General features: G+C 28.7%; 1 protein-coding gene across 1 annotated transcript; it reads right to left on the bottom strand.

Moving 5' to 3' along the window:
* Positions 1-2,406: 2,406 nt before the first annotated feature.
* On the bottom strand, positions 2,407-10,575 carry LOC106687202 (venom serine protease-like). The gene is made up of 7 exons (XM_067045956.1): positions 10,395-10,575; positions 8,747-8,946; positions 8,092-8,311; positions 7,135-7,168; positions 5,178-5,345; positions 4,253-4,409; positions 2,407-2,547 (listed from the first exon to the last, which is right to left on the bottom strand). The coding sequence occupies exons 1-7, from the start codon at positions 10,547-10,549 to the stop codon at positions 2,501-2,503; spliced, it is 981 nt and encodes a 326-aa protein (XP_066902057.1). The 5' UTR covers positions 10,550-10,575; the 3' UTR covers positions 2,407-2,500.
* Between the last annotated feature and the right edge of the window lie 1,464 nt (positions 10,576-12,039).

Raw genomic sequence — 12,039 nt, 5'->3', positions numbered from 1 at the left:
TGCTAGTAATAAGGATCATCAACGATTTTACATGGGATTTTGAATTGTAAGGATTGGATGCTGGAGGAATTTGATGGTTTGGTGGAGCCCCAGAGCTCAATAAGTATAATAATTTTTTGTAGTGAATGGGAAGTTCAGAGTGATTGTCAAGTAGGTGTTGTAGCAATTGAAATCTATGAGCAGTTTCTTGTCATTTCAGTCTTGTATGTGGATTCCAAGTAAGTCTCTTGTCAAGATGGAGTCCAAGTATCGAATCTGATCAACAGACGTTATTGGAGTATTTAGAAAGGATACTGTAGGACAGAAGAGAAGAGGTTTACAACATAGAGAAAGATTCTTTGATTGATTTTTTTTGCCTTACGCTTATACTAATTTTTAAAAAAGAACATTTTATTGAAAGAAAAAATCTGCCCGTTATTCAGGTAAATATTTTATTTAAAAATAAAGTATTTCATAATTTAATTTTGAAATACATTGTTTAAATATTTAAAAATAAAGTATTTCATAATTTGATTTTAAATTACATTTTTTAAAAATTGAAAAATAAAAGACTAAAAATGTTTGACAACCAATTTAATTTCTTAGATATTTTTCCAAAAGTAAATAAAAAACTTCATGATTTAAGTTAATATTTATCTTAAAAAAAAAAAATAATAATAATAGCATTTTATCTGTATTTGTACAATACTTACTACATTCCTTAGCCCAGATGAGAGGTAGCCCTGAGTAATTTGCTCATATTGGACAATAATCCTCTATTTTTTCTAAGTATTTCATCTGTTTATCCTTTTGACTACCTTCCTTTAACCCTTTGGTGTTATTATTTCCTCTTTTACCTCCTCATCTATACTCATTTCAGTTTTGCTCTAGTGTCCTCGCAACGGTGAGACTGAGGATTTCTCTCACCAGTACACTCCTAATGTGAGGTTTTTTTCTTTCTCGTTTGAGCATTTTGCTGACCTGGACACCTCCTGAGTTTCTTATTTTAAATCAAGAGCCGAGGCAGGAAGATCTTAGACCTTTTACGAATTATGGATTCTTCAGCCCCTGATGAAAGAGTTGTAATTTACCATTTCAATTTCAAATTGCATTGGAAGTAATCATAAAGGTCTTTTTTTTTTTATCATCTCATCCAATTATATAAAATAAATTATACAAATTGTCAACCATGAGGTAAATGCTTATGGGACACCTATTAAGGGAAGATAAAACAAAACAAAAATAAACTATTACATAAATTAATGTTGAAAATGCATATTTTAAATGTTATAAACTAAAAATAAATTTGCAAACCAATCCAATTTCTGCGATCATTTTCTAAAAGTAAATTAAAAAGTGTTTAATGAAGTAAGTATTTAAGTTAATCTTTATCTTCTTCTAAAAAAAATAAAATAAAATAATGATATTATCGGGCCGCCCGTAGCTCAGTGGTTAAGACACGGTCTTACCAATTTGATGTCTATTGGCGGTGCCGGTTCGAATCCGGCCTGGGGTGTCGACTTTTTTCATTGAGTGGCAGTCCCACAAAATGAAAAACTTTGACCTCCAACCATGGTTAGGCAGTATAGTAGGACTCCAATGGGAGTCTTGGCCGAAAAAAAAAAAAAAAAATGATCTTTTTTGTCTGTATTTGGAGAATGCTTAATGCATTCCATAAAGGATATGTATTATAAGCTGTTCTCATTTTCTGTTCCTTATATTGTAATAAATTAACTAAACTAAATATTAATATCTTTTCATGAATTAATTAACATTAAAATCAAACAACTTGTCAGTTGTCCTTGATAAAAGCAGTTGTACTTTTAAGTCTGATGGTGAACTGCTACATGTTTTACATGTTACAAAGCGAGAGAGAGAAAGAGAGAGAGAAAAAATAAATAAAAAAGTAATAAGAGAGATAAAATAAATAAAAACAAAACACATGATGAAAGGTATGTATTATTTGGCTTGGCCAATCTTAGACTGAGTTTCAATACATGAAATAGCATAGATGCATAACAATATGTAACAACACAATAGATTCATTATGATAATTAATGAACGTAAAATAGATTTGAAAACATAAGAGTTGATAAGATTACAAAAAAAATTGCAAAAGGACAAACTAATGTAATAATTATAAGGAAAAGCTCTTGTAATAAGTTCCTATCAATTGTTTGATATATGAATCTATTAAGAAATAAAGCAAAAATCTGATTAAGAAATATGAAACTAAATTTTATAAAATTCATAAATTTAACACATCTTAGCTTTTTATTTCATTTTTTTTTTTAGATCTAAAATTTAAATGATAAAAAATCTGATGGGAAAAATTCCATAACAGACAGTAATTTGAATGCTAAAATAAATTTTATTTAATATTAAAGACAACAAAGGAACCAATAACTTCGGTATAGAAACAAAAAATAAAGCTGTAATAATAAATTTATAATTTTAAACAAAACAATGTTATTAAAAGTATTATTACTTCACAGTGGATTAGTAGATCTTCTTGATGAGATTACTTCTTATTCGTCTTGGCACAGGTCTTTTCAATCAAACCAGTTGCTGAAAAAGAAACTCGATTAGGCTATATTATTAATAAATATTTATTATTGTATCCAATTTGTAAGCAATATATCAATTATCATAAATCTCTAGCTAAAATTCAAAATATTTAATTAATTTATTTTTCTCACAAAATCCTTTTTTTAATGTATCTGCCATTTTAAAGAGAATCTTCCTTGCCGTTTTGAAGAAAATTGTCACTTTTTAAAATGTCATCTCAGATCTTAGATCTCATTTTGGTCTGAAGTAGCAGCAAATTTTATAGACTTTAAGACAAGATATTCTGCGAGATGCTTAATTTTGAAGTTGTTAAGTAACATTAGTACACATTATATCTAATTTAGTAGTATTTAGTAAATTGGGTGAATCTGTAGCTGATTTTAGGCTATGAATAAATCATGTCATAACAATTATTTATTAAAATAAATCTCTATCTTTTATATATTTTTTTTAACCTCTTAGTGGTAAATTTGGCTCTTCAATTTTTATGGTTTGAGAGCCACTGTCCCACTGAGTTAGACATACTTGCTATAATCCAACTATCAATTTTAGAAAAAATATGTAATGAACTAAAAATGGATTAAAAAACAAAGAGTTGATAATATCAAAACATTTGTAAAAGTACTAAATAATGTAATAATAATAAGGAAAAAACTCTTATAATATGATCCTATAAATTGTTTGATATATATCAATAAATAAAGAAAAAATATGACAGCACAATGGAACAAAGTCTGATAAAATTCATAAATTGAACACATCTTTCACTTTATTCAATTAAAATTTAAATACTAAGAATTTAATACATGTATTAATGACTCAGGATATGTTAAAACATGTATTTCTGTTGAAACCTCAGATTCAAAACTTTTCAGAATCGCAACTCCATTCCTATACTCACATAAATATTACTTTCTTTTTTTTTTATTTGGTGCTATGGTCCAACTAGAACAAAGGCCTATCTTATAAACATCCTCCACTTTCTCCTATTCTGAGAAAGCATACATAATCTGTTTTCAAAATCTCCTATAACCTTTCCTGTCAACTCAAGCATGGTCTTCCTCTACCACGTCTTTCATCAAGTCAGTCTTCGAGTAGGCCTTTGGGGACTGATTCGCTGGACACACGAATTACATGATCCAGCCATCTGACCTGCCTTAACAAGTACAGCTTCTTGCACATCCAGCACAAATCCTCATTACTGTGAATTCTTCATTGTCCATGTTCACAGATTGGGTCATATGTCTCATACAAAAAGCATCTCTACCATGTCAGCAACTTGCTTTCTGATGGCTTAGACATCACCCAAATCTTAGAACCATAACCATAGATAAAGACCATGACATAAATATTACTATATTAAGTAAATAGGTAAGTGAAAGTAAAAATGTAAAAATTTTTATAAAATTTTGGTTATCAATTCAAATTGACTCAAAAGGTTTTTTAGAATGTTCGATGTATGATAGAGTTCTTCAACAATCCACTTTTCAACAATTAATAAATGAAGTGATCTTTTTAAAAACAATTTTATGAGTGAATAGCAACATTCCTCTAGCTTAGGATATTGAGGAAGTAAAACTTAAAATTTGTTCCAGTGAATCAATTAACAAAGATTTAATTCTTAGCAGTATTACTTCAAATGTTTTAACTGACCTAATTGTAGAGTACCAATAAATGTATACAGCTTTCTTTTTTTTTTACTTACAAGCAATTTTTTGTTGAATCCAGGGCAAGAAGTTACCAACATTAACATTGATGGCAGGTGAATCGCCTGCACACATCCTGCCATGAGAAACGAGACCCACTAATGTGAACCTGTTTGTTTCAGGATCAAGCCATATGACAGGCCCACCAGAATCACCCTAAAATGTCATAAATATTCTACAGTTATTAAATACAACATAAAAAATATACTCATTTACAGAAGAAAAAAATATAAAAGTTCATATTCACAAATAGACACCAGATTTTCATACATCAAAAAAACAATAAAAACATGGGCATTAAGAATACAAAACTGTGCGGTTAAAACACAAAATGTTTTAAATTGTGTGTAAAGTACCCTAATCCTGGAAAAATTAACTTTGTTGAGTAATTTATAAAATTAACATGTACAGAGAATGATTGTCTGACCTTGTTTAAAAGTAACTTCATTAATTCGTGAATCACATACTAATTTAAATAATTTTTACATAGAGAAAATCCTCGAAAGGTGCATATTCTAGCAGTAATAACAAATTTTTATGCAATATAAAACTAGTATATACTATATTAGTATAGTTAAAAAGTCCTTTCATGATTCAAATTTCTGTTGAAGTTTAACTGAATTTAAAGCTAGGGAACAAAAAATTTAATTGCACGAAAAAATCCGATCTCTTGTTGTCAATAATAATAGAGATGAATTTTAACTTCAAATTAAATTAAATATTTTGTTTTACTGTGCCATGAAACTAAGAATTCATAATATTATCATCATATTTTCAGATTAATCAGAGATTGGTAATGGGATTGGATCTGATTCCCTGGCATGACTGGCTGCTTTATAGTGAGAGGCCAATATAGTTTGTTATTGTATTATTATAATAAAAAACTCGAGAGTGGCAAATAAAATTATATATGTATATACATACCTCACAAGAATCTTTGTTGTCCCTATAAGTACATATTACATTCTTAGCTTTAGGTGATCTGATGTCTATTGGATGGCTTTTGTAGCATTCCGCAGTTGATATCACTTTCAAATTTACTTTCATCAAAACTGAGGACTGTGAACCCTGATCTGTTGTTAAGTCCCCAACCTATAAAGAAGAATAGAATTTTTATTTTTATGAAAGATGAATTCATTACTTTAATAGTTATTTCAATGACTATTATAGGTTAAGATCCAATGCTTTTATAGTATTATAGGCTGAGTTAAATCCAAAAGAGTCAACTCGCCACTTGTTTAATCTACAAGAGAAGTTCTCAAAGTGGGTGCCCAAAGTCGCTTTTTAAAATTAATTTAGTACTTTTATATAGACTTTATTTGAAATTCTCTGATTGATGCTCCTTTAATACAAAGATCTTCGATGTCTAATAGTTTCCAATTCTTAGTACAAGAGTAGGCAACTCATAAAGCTATATTGTGACTCTAATTCAAAAGTCTCTTAGCTACATTTATTTTCTGAAGTAATGATTCAAGTGAACCTTTAAATCTCATGCACTTATTGTCTGTTGTTAGCTTTAGGAACCAAAAAAATACTTCAAAACTTGTTAGTTAGAGCCCTTTTTTGTTTCTTATAACTAAAAATGGGAAACTAAAAAAAAGTGTGTGACTGCTCAACTTTTTTTTTAATTCATACACCATACTGATCAGTCAATAAATAGCAAACAATATTAAATAAATTAGTAACAACAAATAATAATCAATATTAAATAACAAAGCAAATGATGATTAATAATATTAAATAACAGACTATACTAAAATAAAATTATAAAAAATGGAAGAGCTAGGTAAGGAAAATGGAGTATATATCAAATAATGAGATGTTTTAAATTCTATTTCCACAATAAAATAATGTCATGGCTTAATAAATATGGTGAGGTAGGATGTTTAATGAAGAGCAATTGTTTCCAACAGGCTCTGTAACGGGTTCTTTTCAACACTCATTTTCCCCAAAAGGTACTTGTTATAAGGGGGGGGGGGTTCCTTACTTCTGAACCAAAGCCCTTATACTAAAATAGTCAGGGGTGTCCTCAGACTGTTAAAAAACCAAGTAAGGCCAATCAGGACCAATCTGATAATAAAGAAATAAAAAAAAAAAAAGTTCGACTATTTGCTTTTTTACATTATTATGCCAATAGGTTTCAATGAACATTTTTTTGTTTTGACATCATAAACAAATACATAAAACTTCAAGATTGACTCAAAAATTTACCTAAAAAAAAATTTAGTTAAAAAGGTTTTGGAATAGAGTTTGTGACATGTGTGGGCACCCTGGGGTACCCCGAGAATATGTTAGGAGTGCCGCAAGCAAATGCTACTTTATCAAAATATTACAAAAAAAAAATTAATTTGGCTAATGTACAGTGCATTCCCATATTTACTTTGCACTGTTTTTTATCATTAACCCGGGAGGAATGTTCTACTTTTTTATCCTCTCAGAGGTGTCTCATGCACATTTATGTCATGGTAGACAATCAGTACTATTTTTTTTTTGTATAATTTGATGTGATGATGACAAAAATCTTTACGATTACTTTCAATGCAATTTGAAATTGAAATTGTAAATTGTAGCTCTTCCATCAGGAGCTGAAAAATCCAGATTTCGTAAAAGATCACAGATTGTCTTGCCAAGGTTCATGATTTAAAATAAAAGATACAAGAAATATCCAGGGCCCTGTTTCATAATGAAAGCTAATAGTATTAGTTCAAAATATAAGTATAAAAACAACGTGGTAATTGCACTAATACTTTTTTTTTCGTAATAGGGAGGACTATTAGTGATAGTACAGAAGTTAAAAAGTACTAAAGTACAAGTTACTATTGTACAAGTCAGTGTAATTGTATTAAGATAAATTGACAAGACTAATAGTATTAGTTTGTACTTTATTATGAAACAGGGCCCAGGTGAGCAAAATGCTGAAATGAGAAAAAAAATATGTCAAGTTAGAAAAGTACTTGTGAGAGAAATGCTCAGTCGTACCATTGCAAAAAGGCCAGAGCAAAACTGAATTGAGTATAGGTGGGGAGGTAAAAGAGGGAATAACATAAACAAGCGGCAATAACAACATCAAAGGGAAAATGGAAGGTAGACAAAAGTATAAACAAAACAGATGAAATAGGAAAGATAGCCGTTTATTTCCCAACATAAGCAAAATGCTCAAGGCTACATCTCTCCCAGGTTAACCTATATATTTAACCACTTTAAGGATAATTATTTCAACATTTTTTTTTTTTTGGCTCGATAAGAGTACTATGAATTTTTTTATAACTTTACAAAGATGCCACAAAAATGTTTTTTGCCTAAGTAGGGTACCGGGCTGAAAAAAAGTATGGGAACCACTGATCTACAGTAGACAGAACAGAAACTATTGTCTATTATCAGATTTGAACCTGAACAGAAAACATAAAGCCTAGTATCTGATGCGCTGTGCGCTTCCTCCTTCATAAAAAACCTCCTAACTAAATTTTTTTAAAGGTAAAGTTTGGACTCAATCTTGAAGTTTTATGTATCTATTTTTGCTATCAAAACAAAAAATGTTTATTTAAACCTGCTGGTATATATACATATATGATATATTAAAAGGCAAATAGTTGAACTGTTTTTTTTTGTTTTTTTATTTCATTATTATCAGATTGGCTCTGGTTGGCCTTACTTGGTTATTGTAATTGTTTGATAGTTTTTTTTTTAATAGTTGATAATAGTGGTGGGAAGGGGTTATAGCCTCATGCAAAAGATACCCCTGTTTTTGGAAGAAATCCATTCACTCCGTATGAAAATAGCAAAAGAAAAACTTTAATAGAATAAAAATTGGAAAATGTACTTGATTGGTATAAATTGCTATAAATATTTTATATATAAGAACTTACCCAAAACTTTCACATGCTCATTAACCAAATTCAGCATTTTGTTTGGCAGACAAACAGGTCCTATTCTTTGTGAGAATTCAATTTTTCGTTTAACAACAACAAGAGCGATATCATTAGCCAAAGTCATGTCGTTGTAGTCTTCATGCACTATTGTACGATCAATAGGATACAGAGCTGCTTCTTTTTCTTTATCTGAAATATAAAATTAAAAATATCTTCATGATAAATCTTGAATATTTTAGCAATTAAAGATAATAAAAACTAATGAAAATCATAAACAATACATTATTTTTTATTTGTAATCAAATAAAGATAAGTAGTTAGTAGTAATTATATTAAAAGAATAAGACTAAATGAATAAATTATTAGTTAAATAGGTAAAAATTATAAATATATCCAATTAAAAGTAATAAAAATTATAAATAAAACATTATCTTTTTATTATAATAATGTACAAGCCAGGCTTTTATCAAGGGATGAGAGAAATCTAAAAGTAGATCAAATATCTAAGTGTATGGTATTATTGCTACATCCTACTTAATTTCATCCCGTCCAAGCACATTTATGCATGCTTAATTTGAAAAAAGAAGTTTAAGATATAGTGTTTAATATTTGTATTTAATTTACTTGATAAGAGATTGTGCTCTCCAACAGCCAGATATATTTTCTGACCCTTGTATTCAATGGTACAATGAACAGCAGACAAAGCGTGGTGAGGAGTAATAATGGAAGCACCGCAGAACAATAACTGGTCTTCAGCCGAAACCAAACCAGCCATTAGTGGATACTCATTCACTAAAGTTTCTCGGCCTCCAACAATTCTTCCCAAAAAAAAAATAAATAAATAAATGAAATAAATATCTTAAAAGCATTAAGCTTTATTTAATTTTTTGACACTTCTATATAGATAATGTCGAAGGCTTACTTCACAGTGGTGCTAAGTTAATTTCTTTAAAAAAGTTTTAATTTTCTTAAAGGACAGAACCTTTAATTGCATGTTTTCTGAAGTTAGTGAAAATGAACTTAGCATCTCTTTGAAGTAAACCATCTATGTAGTGTGATGTTATTTTTATTTTATATTATTTTTCTGAATAAACAAACTTAACGATAATTAAGTTTAAAAAAAAGAAATAATAATAACATCTGAAAACAATCCTTTGTACAATGTAGGAAAATAACACAACAAAATTTATTTCATAACATTTCAACATCAATGAAATAAACAAAATATTATACGAGGAGAAGATGGTTGGGGATGTAGCCAAAATAAAACACAAATAAGTTGAAGTAACTTATTTAGTCGTGCCAACTTTTCGGCCAGAATTTCTAGCCTTCATCAGGGCTAAGAACAGAACAAGATAACAACCAATGAATACAGAAAATATAAACAGAATGACTTAAACTAAATAATTGTAAAGAATGGAGTTAATAAAAAAAAGTTATGAGGAAAGTGGAAAATAAAATGTATACATAGGTATACATTTTATTTCCCATTACTCTAAATTTTCCAATATATCCAATTACTATTCATAAGTATTTAAACCACTCAGCATGAATTCTTTCTTTATATTTATATATAAAGAAGTATTTTCATATATATTACAAAATATCAAACATCACAACAATGGTTCATTATTATTAATAATAATAAACTAGTTCTAGTTCTAGAGAACAGAAAAATTATTGAAAATAAAAATTCCTGTCATATCAAAACTGATTTGTCCTGATTAAGGACAAAAGTTAATTTATAATTTTAAGCCCTGAACAGAAAAAACTGATCTAAGCTCATTTAATGTTCATGAAATAATAAGAAATAACTAATAAAAATAAATGATGACTGGTGAATTATATTTTTTTTCATGCTTTATTTTCAGATAAAACAACACTGTTTCACAAATCAATACAATTAGAAAAAATATAAATACAATGAATGAGTAATAGTTTCATTTAATATATTTGTCACACTACTAAGCATAAAGCATCTCGGGCTTAAGACTTGGCAAAAGTAGTCTCTAGAGCGACGGTTGAGCAGGGAGGTTTTTTCCCATTAATGGAACCCACTATTGTGGCTGGGTGTGCCTCAGGAGGGCACCCCAACCCAAAAATCAATTTATGACTAATATAACAGGATAAATAATAATCTACCGCTGCAGGATTCAAACCTATCTTCAAAAGATGGGAATAGAGTGCCTTAGATACTAAGCTATCCTGCTCCCATAAAGTATACAAAACTTCTTGGGAATTAGTTATTACACTTTAAACATAAAAAGATACCTTGTTGGTCCAACCGCAGGAACAATTAGTTAACTTCGATCCTACCCCTTGCCCATCTTCGGAAGATTCCCTTGATACAAAAGCCTTATCCTCCCAGTAATTTGGCACTGACCAAGCTAAACCAAGCAAAGCCGTGAAACAAATAATGCTCTTCATTTCCTGAAAATAAAATAATAGCAGTTAATAAATTATTTAGCTGCAAATTATTTATTTATTTGATGATAAAGCTCTTCCAACAAATAAAAATGCCCAGTTACTGGTAGTAAATAGTTGCAAAAAAGAAACAATATTTAAAGAGTGGAAAAAATATAATAAGGAAAAAATGAAAGTTTTTTTTCATTATTAATATTTTTAGCCATATTTTGCAGAAATATACACATTTCTAATTTTATTTGTCATAATTTCATTTCAAAAATCCATAAAGTGAGATACACTTTTAAAAACATGAGATAAATCAACAAAGAATGATCAATATTGGTCAAATACTATTCCCAAATTCCTCACTTATTTTTTTTATTTTATCACATAGTATAATACCTGATATATTTATCTATAAAAGTTTTTATTAATTTGCTCATAAAATATTTTAAAATAACGATCGGGAATAGATTAAAAATCTACCAAAATACTTCAAAATTGTCACATCTATTCTAAAGTTTGACCCCTCTACCCAAAACGGAGATTGGATGGAGATGTATACCATATTTAATATTCTCTTATCAAAAACATATGTATCACGTTTTTTTGAATATGTGACAAGTTTCCACAAATGCATAAGGATGCATTAAATAATTCTGAATGTTCTTACGTGTCTCCACCACTAATATCAGACTTTAATTTTATCATTATTTTATAAAATATGTTCCGATTATTTTGGAACTGTCCATTTAATTTGAATTTGCATTATATTTGTCAGTTTCCATTGTGTCTAATGTTTCTTACAATAGCATCTCTTGTAAGGTTCATTAATTTTGTTAATATGACTTAAAAGTTTGTATATGCAAATGAACAAATACAATAAATCAACAAGTGTTATGTACAAGGTCATCAGTTAACAAATATTAGCACCAACATAGGTACCAAGTCTGTACATACGTAGCCAATATTCTACTTAGCTTTTAGTAGATAATTAAATCAAACAGTTTAAGGGATATGGAGATTAAAATGAAATTGTACATGATCAGTTACCACACACCTTAAAAAATATTTCATTCATATTTAAGGCTCAATCATTTCTGTGATCATTAACTATCTAAAATTGGGCCTAGAACATTAAATTAACAAATGGGACATGAAAACTATTATAAATGAAGTATTTAAGCACTTCACTGTACCTATAAGAAAATAATAATTATTAAATGTGCCCATGAATACAGCATCCTATGAAATGTAAGTTCTAAATAAAAAAATAATTGATATAAAAATAATCACTAATATATTCTTTTACAACGTATTCTTCATTAATTTATCTTATCTCATATTTCAACATCCTGGGACCAACTGGCTCCAGTTTTGGATTCAAGTAAAAAACTTTTAAATTTTGATATGTATTTTCATCCCGTCCAAGCACATTTATGCATGCTTAATTTGAAAAAAGAAGTTAAAGATATAGTGTTTAATATTTGTATTTAATTTACTTGATAAGA

Source organism: Halyomorpha halys, unplaced genomic scaffold, assembly GCF_000696795.3.
Source record: "Halyomorpha halys isolate HHAL.00 unplaced genomic scaffold, Hhal_1.1 Scaffold927.1, whole genome shotgun sequence".
Lineage (NCBI taxonomy): Eukaryota > Metazoa > Arthropoda > Insecta > Hemiptera > Pentatomidae > Halyomorpha > Halyomorpha halys.
The sequence above is the reverse complement of the archived record's forward strand: the minus strand, read 5'-3'. Positions and strand labels throughout refer to the sequence as shown.